At 36.4% G+C, this 17,848-nt stretch overlaps 3 protein-coding genes across 4 annotated transcripts; all 3 read left to right on the forward strand.

Moving 5' to 3' along the window:
- Nucleotides 1-499: 499 nt before the first annotated feature.
- Nucleotides 500-2,034, forward strand: LOC125232131. 2 transcript variants are annotated; one of them, XM_048137754.1, is made up of 2 exons: nucleotides 500-577; nucleotides 1,068-2,034. In XM_048137754.1, exons 1-2 carry the CDS (start codon nucleotides 562-564, stop codon nucleotides 2,012-2,014), a joined length of 963 nt encoding a protein of 320 aa, XP_047993711.1. In that variant the 5' UTR covers nucleotides 500-561; the 3' UTR covers nucleotides 2,015-2,034. The 2 variants fall into 2 exon arrangements, 1 of the variants encoding a protein (XP_047993711.1); XR_007177708.1 differs by lacking the exon at nucleotides 500-577 and adding an exon at nucleotides 620-662 and having other exon boundaries at nucleotides 1,068-1,180.
- A 3,450-nt stretch (nucleotides 2,035-5,484) lies between these two features.
- LOC125232120 lies at nucleotides 5,485-14,555 on the forward strand. Its single transcript, XM_048137737.1, has 2 exons — nucleotides 5,485-5,492; nucleotides 13,525-14,555. The coding sequence occupies exon 2, from the start codon at nucleotides 13,671-13,673 to the stop codon at nucleotides 14,535-14,537; it is 867 nt and encodes a 288-aa protein (XP_047993694.1). The 5' UTR covers nucleotides 5,485-5,492; nucleotides 13,525-13,670; the 3' UTR covers nucleotides 14,538-14,555.
- LOC125232119 lies at nucleotides 7,006-10,434 on the forward strand. The gene is made up of 2 exons (XM_048137736.1): nucleotides 7,006-7,081; nucleotides 9,145-10,434. The coding sequence occupies exons 1-2, from the start codon at nucleotides 7,036-7,038 to the stop codon at nucleotides 10,170-10,172; spliced, it is 1,074 nt and encodes a 357-aa protein (XP_047993693.1). The 5' UTR covers nucleotides 7,006-7,035; the 3' UTR covers nucleotides 10,173-10,434.
- Nucleotides 14,556-17,848: the final 3,293 nt, after the last annotated feature.

A 17,848-nucleotide genomic window follows, 5' to 3' on the forward strand; every position in this document is an offset into this window, starting at 1 on the left:
CGACGGTTTCTCTCTCTGCAGCCCTAACCACCGGCAGCTTGGGCCCTGCCCCGCTGCTGGCGGCACCCTAGGTTAGGTTTTTTATAATATGTTTATATTTTTTTATTGTTTTGTAAGTGGTTTTGTATTTTACTTTTATATTCGTATTATAAATAGCCTAGCCTAAGATTTAAAAGAAATAAAGAGAATAATAAGATAATAAATAATAAAAAAAGAAATTGTAAGAATTTAATTTCAGGTGAGACGTCGTTGTTTATTTCAAGTTCTAGTAAAATAGACACTTAACGGTCTTATATATATATATATATATACATTTAGTTTTAAGAACAAGATTTTTTTAATGAATTTAATCTTAAAATTTGATTAAATATCAGATTCGCTAGCAACGTAGTAACGTAGTAGTTCGCTAGTAACGAATTCAAGTATAAAAGTAATTAATAGGTACTGTAAAACAATAGCAATAAATACTTGTAAATTTATTTCCATAATAAAAATATACGTTTACGCTGCGTAATAAAATTATAATTACTTACACTTTCCTAAGAATTTAATTTATTGGAAATGGTCATTGTTGTTCGTAAGTAATTTAATTTTCCCAATTAAGACCGATCTGGCCTAGCGCGATTTGGCCTGCTAAGCCGCGGGCCTGGGTTCTAATCCCGGTAAGGGCATTTATCTGTGTGATGGTCACAGATATGTTTCCGAGTCGTGGCTGTTTTCTATGTATATAAGTATTTGTGTATTATACATTTATCGTTGCCTGAGTACAGAAGGTATCTACCCACAACACAAGATTGTGGGACCAAGGGCGAACCCAGCTTCCTGCCACGTGGTCAGTGTCCAGGCCCCAGGGGGGGTCACGTGGTGGGAGGGGGGGGGGGGGGGGGGGGTCATGCCCCCCTGGATCCGCGCATGTGTGGGACGCAGTATTTTCCTTATACGGTCTTTTCCTTGACAGCCAGATACGATGGAACGTACAATTCCTCCTTTATTTCCTTAATTTCTTCTTGGCTTACCTCCTATGATATATAATAGCCGTGTGATGTGTAAAAACATTTTGTCTGCAGTTGCTTTATTCTTCGCATTTGCTGCGACCCTCGCGCCCAACGGCACCGAGGATCTAGAGCAATACGACGCAATAGGCCGCCGAAAGGCTCTTTACGACAAAGTTTCTAAAGCTCTCATCGAAAAGGAATCGAAACCTGGACAGCAATGCACAGACATCGGCTGGGAGCTCGCCCACTTCGTGGACCGGTACCTCGAGCACGCGGAGGCTCACGCCCCATCTCAAATACTCGACGACTTCACCGTCAACGATCTCTCAGAAAACTTTGATACGATAGAAAATTTCTTGAGAACTGAACTAGACGACAATAATCCCCACGACACCGAGGAGCATGAGTTCACAGAATTCGTTAATAAAAGAAAGGAATATGAACCCACTGTCGTATGGAAAGAGAAAGAAAAAAACCACAAACGCAACATGACTCATAAATTAGTAAAGGCCTTAGACTCCACTGATGATATGATCGACGTCAACACGTCAAGCGGTCGACGGTTTTGGAACTACCAGTGGCCGGACCCGCAGAAGCCACACAACTCCAGCGTCAGTATACTGTACACCATGAAACAAGCTATCTACTGGGCTCGGGACCGGATGAAGGTCATGCAACAACTCAGAGAAGAGTACAGGATGACGGCCCTGTACAAAATGGGGTACCTCTTTGCAAAAACGGATTTCGCGTGTAAAGTTTACGCTTCCCTCGCATTCAAATCGTTCAAAGATTGTTCGGTAACACGAATGAGACCATTCGACAATAATCGTTTGTTCAAGTTCTATTTGGATCAGGCGTACAACATTGAGCGGCTGGTATCCAGGTGGTTCGACATAGACTTGTTGCGGGACCTGCTGATTTCGAACGACATGTTGGCCAGGGGGGTGCTCTTGAAAGACGCGAATCTCACCTCGCCTAAGATGATTGTTGAAGCTTTTAACGAAATGTTTATTGAATAAATTATACATAATAAACATAATTATATCTTTACAATACCATTGATTCATAGACAGTATACACACATTAATTGTTCTTTGTTTTAAAGATATTGTCAAGTAAGTATGTTCGCCTTTCTTGTGTAACATATCGACACCGGTGTGCGGTTAAACAACTTTGCCCCCTTATAAAGCAAGTAAGTATTTTAAGTCTCATGGTATTGGGCACAAAAGCGTATGTCTTCGGAATTTGCAAATGCCTAAATATTTTAAGGCACCGAAAAGACATGACGCATGGATTCAAAGTGTTGTAAGGATCCAATTGTGTCGCTCAATTTCAAACTTGGGTAAACCCATTCTGATATAAAGGTTGATTATCTGAGCAATTCCCGTTAAGTTTGTACATTTGGATCACGTCTCCGATTTGGGTAAAAATTGGTAGGCTGATAGAGTCCATGATGCTGAGCAAGATCCACTATTTATTGTTGTTTGTATTAACGATTACTCAAAATATTTTTGGCGTAAGGGGCACTATTTTCTCAACTAAGGTATATATTCCGTTAATATAATATTATGTTACCAAAGACAAAATTATCCAAAAATGATTTATTTTGGTAAATAATACATACAAAAAGTTTACATGTCAAAAAAATATCTTATAGGCAAGGATTATTTATATAGGATTTACATACCTACTTCATACTAAACAATCTTACCTCGATTTTTATCGCCACCTATTATTTATACTATCACAACTACACTGATGATGATTTTTCAAAATGTGTATTTAAGTATGTGTGTGTATGTGCAAGTATTTTATCACCATTTTAAAATAAAGAAATATGGAATTAGTTCATATATAAAAACTAAAAACACGCATAAACATTTGGGGAAAATATTTGGCCACTTTCAGGCTGCGAAACAGCGCCATCTAGATTTAAGCCTAAAAGGCTCATACATTTTAGGGGTACGCTTTTTTGTATGTATCAAATCAAAATCAAAAATCAAAATAATTTTCACCACACCAACTGGTCTAGGCTTTTTTTGCTATTCGAAAACAGATAGCAATTTACTACACTGATGATGATTTTTCAAAATGTGTATTATCACGATTTTAAAATAAAGAAATATGTAATTAGTTCATACATAAAAACTAAAAACACGCATAAACATTTGGGGAAAATATTTGGCTACTCTCAGGCTGCGAAACAGCGCCATCTAGATTTAAGCCTAAAAGGCCCATACATTTTAGGGGTACGCTTTTTTGTATGTATCAAATCAAAATCAAAAATCAAAATAATTTTCACCACACCAACTGGTAAAGGCTTTTTTTGCTATTCGAAAACAGATAGAAAAATTGCATTTTATCCACAATGGGGCAAAGTAATTTCTTACAAATTTTAACTCGATGTCTTAATCTGGCTGCTAGATTTTACCTATAAATGATGATTTTGAATCATAAATATTGAATAAATTGATGGATTTGATTTATTTTGATGTTTTATAGTCAATATTTTGTTCGTGTTGGTGTGGTGAAAAATATTGTGTTTCACTCGGTGGCAAAGTTTGTTTAACCTTCGTGCCTTGATAACCGCGCAACGCTCAAGATTCCACTTTTTGAACCACTCTTTCGCTTGCTCAGGTATCAATATTGGCATGTGCGGTTAAACAACTACTTTGCCCCCTTGTAAAACAAATAACTATTATTCAGCAAATAGGCCACAGGGGCATTTTTACACGTCACATGTACATATTTAGAAAATTTAAAAATTGAATTGAAATTACAATTGATACTATACTAATTCTAAGTTCTAACTAAAGTATAACTCTACTACAATTAATTAGAGATGTAGAAGGTCTCTCAATGTCGAATTACAACCAAGAACTACACTAAATATAAAAGTACAAATACAAAAAAAAAAAATTACTTTAGAGGTGCAAATGACTCTAAATGTCACAACTAAAGATAAAATGTATACTTAATCTAATTCTCCTTAGAGATGTATGTATATATGGTCTCCAAGAGTCAAAATCATATATTAAAAATATTCACTAAAAGAAAGGAAACAAACGAGAACCGAACAAAGTGTCCTAATTTAATATAAATCAGAATTAAATTTACTTAAGTAGTTATAACAGCCCCAGTAAGCTTAAACAGACCGGTCTTCACAGACGGCACCCGTTCACGAGTATGGCGCGTGTCTCAGCTTGGCTTGGGCTTTGTCAGACCAGTATTAAATCGTTCTTGCTATAGGCAACTAAAAATATTTTTTCGACTCTTCGACTTTAATCTGTCAATTAGGACACCACATACTAAACTATAAGTGCTGACTTTTCAGTGTTAGATGTCTTTGACACTTAGTCAACTATAATGTCTGTAATATTTCATTACAGTTCACTTTTAGTTAACTGTAATAATTTCAAAAATAGAACTTCTTACAAGTACCTAATTTACTAATTTGCGATACCTGGCAAATTTTTCTGCATCTGAAAACATTTTTTTTAATCTGTCGCATTATCGGCCAATCACAGACGGTTATTACAAACAATTGGTTGCCAAGTAATTCGATGTTGATACAACGGTGAACGACGCCATTAACATTAATTTTTAACTTGAATGATGATATTTTTTGTCCATTGATGATGATGATGACTCATAGAAAAAGTATTGTATACAATAGTGATATAATTAAGCTTTTCACTCTCGTACCGTACTATTAGGCCACTCAGCAAGCTTCGTGGCCTAAACAAGGTACTCGACTGAAAAGCTTTGTATTATATCACGATTGTATAAAATACTATTAGGTATAGAATAGAATAGAATAGAATCGTTTATTGCATGTCACAAACCAGATATAAAGGTGTTACATATAATGTGTGGTTAGTTTTGTGTGACGTCCTGTAAGGACACAGCAAATCTAATACTTACATCTAACTTAAATATAATGTTTAACAATATATTTATATCTTAACAATAGTAGGAACTCTGATACATTACTTAATTATGTCTCGTTAAAGTAATCTACTACTACGAGTATAAAGGCTTTTAATAAAGTAAATAAATAAATAAATATTGGGGACACCTTACACAGATCAACTTAGCCCCAAACTAAGCAAAGCTGGTACTATGGGTGCTAAGCGACGATATACATACTTAAATAGATAAATACATACTTATGTACATAGAAAACATCCATGACTCAGGAACAAATATCTGTGCTCATCAGACAAATAAATGCCCTCACCGGGATGCGAACCCAGGACCGCGGCTCATCAGGCAGGGTCACTACCGACTGAGCCAGACCGGTCGTCAGGAGTTTAATATCGTTTCCGTCACAAGCGGTTTCATGTTCAGTGAGTGTAAAAATTCCATTAAAATTATAATAGAGTATAAACGTAGGCTAATAAAAACAATTGATACTAACATCGAGGTCTGTTATAAACGATAGTTTTAACATGCGCTGTGAAATATTTAGATGGAAAATGATATTAGCCGTTGCTTGTGAGTAACACCTAACATATTTAATATAAAATACTTCATAAACTTAATTCCTTTCATCACCACTCATAACTGTCACCAGAGTGTCTAACACCATCATTTTTAGGGTTCCGTAGTCAACTAGGAACCCTTATAGTTTCGCCATGTCTGTCTGTCCGTCCGTCCGTCCGCGGATAATCTCAGTGACCGTTAGCACTAGAAAGCTGAGATTTGGTACCAATATATATAGCCCCAGTAAGCTTAAACAGACCGGTCTTCACAGACGGCACCCGTTCACGAGTATGGCGCGTGTCTCAGCTTGGCTTGGGCTTTGTCAGACCAGTATTAAATCGTTCTTGCTATAGGCAACTAAAAATATTTTTTCGACTCTTCGACTTTAATCTGTCAATTAGGACACCACATACTAAACTATAAGTGCTGACTTTTCAGTGTTAGATGTCTTTGACACTTAGTCAACTATAATGTCTGTAATATTTCATTACAGTTCACTTTTAGTTAACTGTAATAATTTCAAAAATAGAACTTCTTACAAGTACCTAATTTACTAATTTGCGATACCTGGCAAATTTTTCTGCATCTGAAAACATTTTTTTTAATCTGTCGCATTATCGGCCAATCACAGACGGTTATTACAAACAATTGGTTGCCAAGTAATTCGATGTTGATACAACGGTGAACGACGCCATTAACATTAATTTTTAACTTGAATGATGATATTTTTTGTCCATTGATGATGATGATGACTCATAGAAAAAGTATTGTATACAATAGTGATATAATTAAGCTTTTCACTCTCGTACCGTACTATTAGGCCACTCAGCAAGCTTCGTGGCCTAAACAAGGTACTCGACTGAAAAGCTTTGTATTATATCACGATTGTATAAAATACTATTAGGTATAGAATAGAATAGAATAGAATCGTTTATTGCATGTCACAAACCAGATATAAAGGTGTTACATATAATGTGTGGTTAGTTTTGTGTGACGTCCTGTAAGGACACAGCAAATCTAATACTTACATCTAACTTAAATATAATGTTTAACAATATATTTATATCTTAACAATAGTAGGAACTCTGATACATTACTTAATTATGTCTCGTTAAAGTAATCTACTACTACGAGTATAAAGGCTTTTAATAAAGTAAATAAATAAATAAATATTGGGGACACCTTACACAGATCAACTTAGCCCCAAACTAAGCAAAGCTGGTACTATGGGTGCTAAGCGACGATATACATACTTAAATAGATAAATACATACTTATGTACATAGAAAACATCCATGACTCAGGAACAAATATCTGTGCTCATCAGACAAATAAATGCCCTCACCGGGATGCGAACCCAGGACCGCGGCTCATCAGGCAGGGTCACTACCGACTGAGCCAGACCGGTCGTCAGGAGTTTAATATCGTTTCCGTCACAAGCGGTTTCATGTTCAGTGAGTGTAAAAATTCCATTAAAATTATAATAGAGTATAAACGTAGGCTAATAAAAACAATTGATACTAACATCGAGGTCTGTTATAAACGATAGTTTTAACATGCGCTGTGAAATATTTAGATGGAAAATGATATTAGCCGTTGCTTGTGAGTAACACCTAACATATTTAATATAAAATACTTCATAAACTTAATTCCTTTCATCACCACTCATAACTGTCACCAGAGTGTCTAACACCATCATTTTTAGGGTTCCGTAGTCAACTAGGAACCCTTATAGTTTCGCCATGTCTGTCTGTCCGTCCGTCCGTCCGCGGATAATCTCAGTGACCGTTAGCACTAGAAAGCTGAGATTTGGTACCAATATATATATATACATCACGGCGACAAAGTGCAAAAATAAAAAGTGGAAAAAAATGTTTTATTAGGGTACCCCCCCACACGTAAAGTGGGGAATGACTTTTTTTTTCATTGCAATCCTAATGTGTGATATATTGTTGGATAGGTAGGTATTTAAACATTAATAAGGGTTTACTAAAATCGTTTTTTGATATATATTCGGAAATAATCGCTCCTAAAGGAAAAAAAGAGTGCCCCCCCCCCTCTAACTTTTGAACCATATGTTTAAAAAATATGAAAAAAATCACAAAAGTAGAACTTTATAAAGACTTTCTAGGAAAATTGTTTTGAACTTGATAGGTTCAGTAGTTTTTGAGAAAAATACGGAAAACTACGGAACCCTACACTGAGCGTGGCCCGACACGCTCTTGACCGGTTTTTAATAACGTTACTCGAATGCGTACCTGTACCTACTTAAAGTCACCTTTCAGTTTCAGTCTTGTTCTGCTATCAATATTGGCACGTGCGGTTAAATAGCTTTGCCCCCTTGTAAAAAAATGATTGTTCTTGTTAGTACTGGTTCAGTAAATGTTTCGTGACGCCGCTATCAAGTAACATATTTTTCCCCTCACTAGCTCGGAAACACGTGTTTTGTCCTTTAATACCAGCGGGTAAAAACGCACTTTATCCACTAGTGGGTAAAGTAATTTGACCTTGAATAAAGTAAAATTAACTGCTTTAAAATTGATAATAGGTGAATCTAGTAATAAAGATGATTTACCACCTGTGGAACTACTGGAAGCAGTGATAAACACATTTTTTGCGTTGTAGTTTCCTCGCTATAGTGAGGGGAAAAGTTTTGTGTTACACTCGGGTGCAAATGTATTTTACTTCTCGTGTGTTAAAAAACTCGCAAGTTCAGGATTCTATTCTCGAACCACTCGCTTCGCTCGTGGTTCAACTATAGAATCCTTTCACATGCTCGTTTTTCAATTCCACACTCGGCGTTAAAATACAACTTTGCACTATAACAAATAACTATAAACGTATGACAGCCAAACAGATAATAATCATCATCCAAATGATATTTAATATTCGCTCAGCTATAAAAATATCATGAACTAAAAAAGTGCCCAAACCCAAGCAGCCCCAGATGGCAATCGAACCTGCTTCTTCAGTGTGCCTAATAGCCGAATGCACAAACGCTCACGATAATATATTTTTCGTGGCTATCTATCTCTATCGCTCTTGCGTATTGGCGCGACACAGCCAGACTACCTTTTGCGGCGTTTCGTTCGCTCTTTAGCGATAAGACCGCCTGTTGTTTACCTCTGTAATAAAATTTATTGTAATTTGTACGTGTGTTCCTATGTATGTTTCTGAGGTTGTGCAATAAAATGGATTTGTGTTGTAGTGTATTGTTTTCGTTTCGCATCAAAGAAATGCCATAGCCATGGGGCCAGATATATATTCAACCATCACTTTTCTGACCCTTGTTGAGTTCTGGCAACCCTACTCAGCCACAGCAATACTATACATATGTAGTAGTAGTAGTAGTAATCACTTTATTGTGTACAATATGTCACGGTTCTTTCGTATGTCACCCAACGAACGTCAACGGACACCAAGTGCTTCTTTCATCAGAATGGAGAAACTGTCATCTCTCCCAGAACCCACGACTCCTAGTCAAAACCACTATGAAACAAAAATACCTCGGATTACAGATACTAAACACAACATAATATAATTATGTTAATTGTAACGAAGAGATAAGAATAATAAATACTCTAAATACCAGGTATTTCCAGTAGGAAATATCTTAAATACTTGAATATTTGTGGATTAGCGTTTAAAGGAAATATTTATTGCAGTTGCATTGGCCTACAGCTGTGGCGCCTCACTCGTTCCTAACGCCACTGAAGAGCCGATAGTTGAGCACTGGAAATATGACCAACAAACCCGCCGGCAGGTTCTCCGTGAACAACTCTCCAAAGTCTTAGCTAAAGATGGCGAGGAACCATGTACGGCAACCAACTGGTCTTTAGAAAATTTCATAGAAAGATATTTGGAAAACCCACAACCTCATTCTCAATACACTCCACCCGATAACAAGACCATCGAAAATTTAATAGAAAATAACGACCAGGCGCTCTTTCACCCGTACATCTTCGAAGATTATTTAAAGAAATATAAAATAGATGAAGATAAACATCTTGGAATGAAACCCGATAAAAAATTTGAAGGTTGGACGTTCACAGACTTCGCAGAAAAATATGAAGCGACGAAGGTTTGGGAACGGGTCCGAGACGAAGCACTGATCGTCGGCCGCAACGATACACACGACGTTAAATTCTTCTCACTCACGGAAGGTCTGGACTCGACAGACGAGCTCCTGGGCCTCAAAGTGCCTCGCAGCGGCCGCCGCTTCTGGAACAACCAGTGGCAGGACCCGCAGCTGCCGCACAATGGGAGCCTGAGGAACGGCGACCTTGAGACCGTCCTGTATTTCATGAGACAGGCCATTTACTTTAGCAGAGACCGAATGAAGGCCATGCAACAACTTAGAGACGAATACAGGGAGAGGGCGGTGTACAAGATGGGATATCTGTTTGGAAAAACTGATTTTGCATGTAAAATTTTCTCTTCTCTCGCATTCAAAGCATTTCGGGATTGTTCGGTGACGCGAATGAGAGTATTCGGTCAGAACCGCGTGTTTAAATTTTATTTAGACACGGTGTACAATATCGAGCGCCTGCTGGGCAGGTGGTTCGATGTGGACATTATGAAAGACTTGCTGATATCTAATGACATGATTGCTCGGAAAGTTCTGTTAAAAGACGAGAATTTGACTACACCTGAGATGGTAGTTGAGGCCTTTGACCAAATGTTTATCGAATAAGTGGATTACCAATTCGAATTTGTAAACTTCTTTTTTCAAGTCTCATTATAATTCAATAATTAAATTACATATACAATTTCATTGGTTCCTTTTTTCAAAATAAAACTTAATTACGCGCAGAAGCAGTTTATTCAAAAGCTTTTATTTAAACTTATGGACTGATTAAAAAGCTTCTTATATTATGCTAATAGTTATATCCTTTACTGTATAGTAAGCTAAGTAAAAGAAGCTGCTTATTAATGCATATTAAATTTCGCGCTTATTAAATTTGTCGCGAAATAAATGGAAGAAGACGCTGGTTCGAATTCCGTCCTAGACCCTGGAAGCCTTGGTACCTTTTTGTTTGTAGACTTCATTTCAATTTACAGTTTACATACATACATACTGACTTGTCTGCACCACCATTAAAATACTCATACTTATTCTTATTAGTTATAAAAATATCAGTAAGTGTAACTGTGTTGCTTAACTTCAAACTTGAGTAAATCCATTCTGCTATAATGTTGATTATCATTCAGATTAATATTATATTTATATGCAACCTTAAAGAAAAATGGATTTACCCAGTTTTGAAATTAAGCGACACCTTTCCAAAACTGCCAAAATAGTCAAAATACATGTCATGTTTTTGACATCAAAGAGGATTGAGTTATGTAGAGAACTGTCAAAGTAAAATGTGTAGTCACAGTGCATAGACTGCCATGTTTTGACACAGTATTGAAACTTTTGAATGTCATAATTTAAGATTGTGACCCACATTCTTAACTTGATATGTGTTAAAATTAATACACTACATGTAATACTTATAAATGAATCTGAACCTGAATCTGAATCTGATAAATAATAATATTAGTGCCATCTAGTCGAGACTCAAACAAAGTAACACCACCTAGTCGACAGTGCATTTATAGGGTTCCGTAGTCAACTAGGAAACCTTATAGTTTCGCCATGTCTGTCCGTCCGTCCGTCCGTCCGTTTGCGGATAATCTCAGTAACCGTTAGCACTAGAAACCTGAAATTTGGTACCAATATGTATATTAGAGATGGGCCGAATACGGACTTTGCGGAATACGAATATTCGGCCGAACATTCGGTTCAGCTGTTACCGAACCGAACATTCGGCCGAATATTCGGTTCCGCCATATTTTAAATTCTGGCTTAGAGCAAATAACTTTTCAATGATTGGTTACTTGGTACTAAGGCTCCTTATGTTCCTATAATTTAGTGCATAAGAAAATTTTGGTTTTTTGTTTCTTAAGATAGGTTACTTTTACTTTTTTACGTAATTATTGTAGGTACTTTTGGTGGTTCCTTAGAATGCTGAAATAGGATGTCATTATCCGATGAAAAACGAAACAACTTACGCTATTTATTTACTTTGTTTATTCGGTAAATATTCGGCAATGTAACCGAACTATTCGGCCGAATACGAACATTGAAAAACTTGCCGAATATGCCGAATACCGAATATTTACCGAATATTCGGCCCATCTCTAATGTATATCAATCACGCCGACAAAGTGAAAAAATAACAAGAGCGTGTCGGGCCACGCTCAGTGTAGGGTTCCGTAGTTTTTCGTATTTTTCTTAAAAAACTACTGAACCTATCAAGTTCAAAACAATTTTCCTAGAAAGTCTTTATAAAGCTCTACTTTTGTGATTTTTTTTTAATTTTTTAAACATATGGTTCAAAAGTTAGAGGGGGGGGGACGCACTTTTTTTTCCTTTAGGAGCGATTATTTCCGAAAATATGAATATTATCAAAAAATGATTTTAGTAAACCCTTATTCATTTTTAAATACCTATCCAACAATATATCACACGTTAGGATTGCAATGAAAAAATAATCACTCCCCACTTTACGTGTAGGGGCGGTACCCTAATAAAACATTTTTTTCCACTTTTTATTTTTGCACTTTGTCGGCGTGATTGATATACATATTGGTACCAAATTTTAGCTTTCTAGTGCTAACGGTCACTGAGATTATCCGCGGACGGACGGACGGACGGACGGACGGACGGACGGACGGACGGACGGACGGACGGACAGACAGACATGGCGAAACTATAAGGGTTCCTAGTTGACTACGGAACCCTAAAAAATGGAAAAAAAAGTTTTATTTACATGTAAAGTGGGGGCTGATAACTTTTTTCATTTTAAAATCCCAACGTGTGATATATTGTTGGATAGGTATTTAAAATGAATAAGGGTTTACTAAGATTGTTGTTTGATAATATTAATATTTTCGGAAATAATCGCTCCTTAAGGAAAAAAACCGGCCAAGAGCGTGTCGGGCCACGCTCAGTGTAGGGTTCCGTAGTTTTTCGTATTTTTCTCAAAAACTACTGAACCTATCAAGTTCAAAACAATTTTCCTAGAAAGTCTTTATAAAGTTCTACTTTTGTGATTTTTTTTATATTTTTTAAACATATGGGTCAAAAGTTAGAGGGGGGGGGACGCACTTTTTTTTCCTTTAGGAGCGATTATTTCCGAAAATATTAATATTTTCAAAAAACTATCTTAGTAAACCCTTATTCATTTTTAAATACCTATCCAACAATATATCACACGTTGGGGTTGGAATGAAAAAAAATATCAGCCCCCACTTTACATGTAGGGGGGGTACCCTAATAAAACATTTTTTTCCATTTTTTATTTTTGCACTTTGTTGGCGTGATTGATATACATATTGGTACCAAATTTCAGCTTTCTAGTGCTTACGGTTACTGAGATTATCCGCGGACGGACGGACGGACGGACGGACGGACGGACGGACGGACGGACAGACAGACATGGCGAAACTATAAGGGTTCCTAGTTGACTACGGAACCCTAAAAAAGTGTGTCCCCCCCCTAACTTTTGAACCACATGCTTAAAAAATATAAAAAAAATCACAAAAGTAGAACTTTATAAAAACTTTCTAGGAAAATTGTTTTAATAGGTTCAGTAGTTTTTGAGAAAAATACGGAAAACTACGGAACCCTACACTGAGCGTGGCCCGACACGCTCTTGGCCGGTTTTTCTCGATGCTTTCAAGATGCATTTTTTACTTTGACTTTATCTGTCTATACGGAGTTGTATATATTTTGTCTTTGATACGAACCTGTCAAAGCGTCCTTATGGCTTAGTGGGACTTTTTACTAGAAATCGATACATGTATATTTTAGTTGTTTTTCTAAGGTATTTCTAATGTGGGTCCTCGTGATGCAATCTGTGAGCTTCTCGATCTTGGTAAAATGATCACTTTCAATTAGCATTACATCAAATTCACAATTTATTATTAAGTACAGTCTTGAAAAAAGTTAATTGAATTTGCTTATATTGAAATACAATTTTGTCTACAATTTTCAGGTATCATTCTGTCTACTTTCAATATTGAGAGTTTTTCCGCTTATAAAGTAAGCAAAGTCGTGCCACATCCAAAAAATGCCAGAACTACCAAGACACCCAATATTCTGTATGCACCAAGAAAACGATTCAATATTGAAAAATACAAAATGAAAGATAGAAATAGGGATCCAGCAAGAGAATATGCCTTAACGTCTGAAGAGGAAGTGGCTATCAAAGAAAGTATAGACGCAGTAAAGAGAGAAAAATTCGTGACAAATGATAAAGCAACAACCAAAGCACCCCAAAAGTCCTTTAATGAAAAGTATGGGACATTACCACCACGATCTAAGACGGCGCAGCCAACATTTAAAGATTTTATGGAGAAATATGCGTTGACCACAGTTTGGGAGCAAATAGATAAAGAACGAATAGTAACTGGCAAGAACCCCACCCCGCGCAAGGAAATGGTGTCCCTCGTTAAAGGCATCGACAATACGGATGAGCTCTTGAGCCTGAAAGTTGAAAACGGTAAAGCCAAGTTACCGGTGTTACCATCTCGTCGGTTCAGACCCGGCAAGCACAACCAAGACGCAAACTTCTTTCAGTTCAACTACATGCACATCCACCAGTACATGATCGAGTTGATGAAACAGGCGATATACCAAGCGAGGAATAGAATGATATTTATGCAGAGTCTAAGGGAGCAGCATAAAGCATCAGGATTGTACAAGATGGGATTTCTCTTTGCAAAAACGGACCAGGCTGGTAAAACGTTTGCGTCTGTATCGCAGAAGAGTTTTCGGATGTGTAGCATGATAAGGCAAGGCTTCATGGGAACGTACCGTCCGTACCAGAGCTACCTCGACATCGCGTACGCCCTCGAGAGGATGGAGACAAAGTGGTTCGACGTGGACCTGCTGTCGGATATGATAGTGTTGAACGACAACATGGTTAGATATCAAATATTTGTGAACAGAACTTTGAAGAGACCCAGAGATCTTGCGGCCAGTTTTGATAAAATGTTTATGGAATAAAACTTGTCTTTTGTTTCAATTGAAATGTACTTTCATTTTTTTGTAGAGGCATACAGGTAATGAGGCCGTAAGTGATTCATTGCTTATCTATGAATAAGGTTGAACAAGATACGTTTCAGCCGTTTACTTAGTACAAAAATGCGTAGGTATGCACTGGTATAACTAATACCTACATTAAACCAAGTGCTGCAGTATTTTTAATATCGATTGTGTAAACATATGCATATGCTCAAAGGTTAGTTGGAAGACATTCCTTAAAGGGATAAGTTCGCCTATCCTGTGTAATCGACGACAGCGCTCCCAAATAACTTTAAAATACTACTTAGGCCTTAGCGTCTATTTCGGTGTACCCTTGTTTCACCGACAAACTTTTCATCGAATATCATTTCATCGACAACAAATCATCGAAAGTTTAGTTCAAGTAAAATTGTTTCGAGTAATTATGTTTCAACTACTATTTATTTGAAATTTTCTAAGTTATTATAAATACTATTCAACTAATATTTCTTCATCCCTGATTCGTTTCAAAGTGCTTCAAATAGCAGAACTACAAAACATCGCCATTCATTTATTCGACGTATTATTACAAAACTTTCTCATTTGCCGTACTACACATTAATAGATGTTTCTATTCTAGGAAACTTCAAATTGTCGATTTTATAGTGGCATAATTAAACAATGACCATTGGCTTAAATCCTACATTAGAGTAGGTTTAGGTTAGGTTAGAACTGCGATGCTACAAAACGATCAACGGCTTTTAAAGTAGGTTTAGGTTAGGTTAGAACTGTGATCACACAGGAACAAACGGCTTACCGAGTAGGTTTAGGTTAGGTTAGAACTGTGATCACACAGAAACAAACGGCTTACCGAGTAGGTTTAGGTTAGGTTAGAACTGTGATCACACAGAAACAAACGGCTTACCGAGTAGGTTTAGGTTAGGTTAGAACTGCGACGTGCACGACGAACGGCTTTTAAATTAGGTTTAGGTTAGGTTAGAACTGTGACCACACACAGAAACAAATAGTTTACAGAGTAGTTTTAGGTTAGGTTCGACCTGTCATTTACACAGAAGCAAATGTATTGCAGAGTAGGTTTAGGTTAGGTTAGAACTGCGACCCTACACATCAACGAACCGTCTATACATATAGTAGGTTTAGGTTAGGTTGGAACTGTGACCACACACAAAAACAAACAGTTTACAGAGTAGGTTTAGGTTAGGTTAGAACTGTGATCACACAGAAACAAACGGCTTAAAGAGTAGGTTTAGGTTAGGTTAGAATTTAACCGTGATCAAACAATAGTATATTATATAACGGTAACGTTATGAAGGCTATAAAAGTTGAGTACCGCGGTTAGGTCACGAGGCTTGCCGAGTGGCCTAAGTAAGGTACGAGACTTTTATAGCCTTCATAATGTTACGATTGTATACTATACTTTTTCTACGACAGCCAAATACATACCTATTCGAGAATAATGAAATGGGTTACTTACCTACTTCATATAATGAATGGGAACATTTGTGTGGATGCGAGAACTTGTTGCACAATTCTTCAAAATATGCCAACAACGCGGTTTCAGAGAAAGTTGAAACATTTTTTTGCAATTTCCATGTCAAAACAATCATAACATTTTTGGTACGTTTTATCTGACTTTTCAGGTAACAAATTATCAGTCACTTTGAGCGCCATAGCCTTGATTTCTTCGGAAGTACATTGTTCACCAGAATCACTCATAATTACTTAAGTTTTTGCACAATAACGTCGAATTAAAACAAACTACACAACACCGAAATAGTTCAAATAGTTTCGTCAAAAGTTTACAAATGTCAAACATACCATAGACAAGAGAAATAGAAAATAAGCCGGTTTTCAATTACGAAAAATGTGGTTGCGTTCAAGAATATTTAAATGTCGAATGTAAAATTATTGGATACACTTATGATTTTTACCTTTGTTTTGCAATATTTAATATGTAAAATGCATTTCAGTCTATTTTTTCATCTTGATTTAAATTATGAACCTAAATATTATATTATTTATTAAAAGTTACTTATTACTGCAAATGAAAACATACCTAATAAATGGAAGTTGTGCTTTAAAAAAAAAAAAACAGAACTCCTATATTCATATGATTACTGCTAGCAGTAATCATATGAACCTATAGACAAATAGACTTTCTTATCGTTACTCAAATGAACTTAATTTGGATACCGCTGACAATAATCTAATTGACAGATTTAAGTGCTGGAGTAGAAAAACAGTTTACAAATTGTAAAATTGTAGAAAAAATCATAATTGAAATAATATTATGCGTAATGAATTGTATTTAATGTAAAACAAAATGAAATGAAAAAACACGAAACGAAATACCACGATATAAAGTATACTCGGAATAACTTATCTTCGAAATAACAGTCTACGGTTTGATTTTACTTGTATCGATTGTTCTACAATATGAACTGTCGATGAAATGAAATTATTTGAAACGTTGTCTTTGAAATAATATTCGAACAAGTGTCTGTCGGCGATTCAAGGGTAAACTGTCTATTTCAGACGATTTATGGTGCAATGTCCGAGAGGCATCAGATAAAATAGTAACTTTAAATACTAGAATCAATAATAACACAAATTTTCCTGTTATAATTATATTATAAATCGTCAAAAATTCGACACTAAAAGTAGCTTTATTTGACGTTCATATGCGCATTGTAATATGCCTACTTGAAAAATAAATATTTCATTTTCATTTTCATTCATTTTCATTTTTTCAAAACTGACATTATGAAAAAAAAAACTGTCAAAAGCCTAGCACATGACATGTGCTTGTTATTGTTATTAACATTCTTAATATCTCTTGAAGAAGGGCACGGTGGTGGCGGGCGTGTTGAGCTGCGTGACGAACTGGTCGCGCCCGTAGAAGTGGAACTTGATCAGGTCGCCGGCGTCCTTGGCGTCCACGTCCATCTGCAGCATACGCTCGTACAGTTGGAGGTTGTGCTTCTTCGTGCGCTAGTTCTGTATACTGTGTTGCCTTTTACTGATTTTTTATTAGGGGTTTCTGCTTTAGTTTACCAAATTTCCCTGAAGTTACATAAGTAAGTATTTTTTCTGAGAAGGTCTCATCGTGGATTTTTAAAAGTTGAAATCACTGCTTACCTCTGTAATAAAGTGTATTGAAGTATGTGTGTTCCTATGTACATTTCTGAGGTTGTGCAATAAAGTGATTTTTTATTGTATTGTACTATGCGTTTTTGACGTTTTAAAAGACGTTAATCGATGGTGTAAACGTCTCGAAAAATGATAGTCATTGT

Source organism: Leguminivora glycinivorella, chromosome 12 (genome assembly GCF_023078275.1).
Source record: "Leguminivora glycinivorella isolate SPB_JAAS2020 chromosome 12, LegGlyc_1.1, whole genome shotgun sequence".
Lineage (NCBI taxonomy): Eukaryota > Metazoa > Arthropoda > Insecta > Lepidoptera > Tortricidae > Leguminivora > Leguminivora glycinivorella.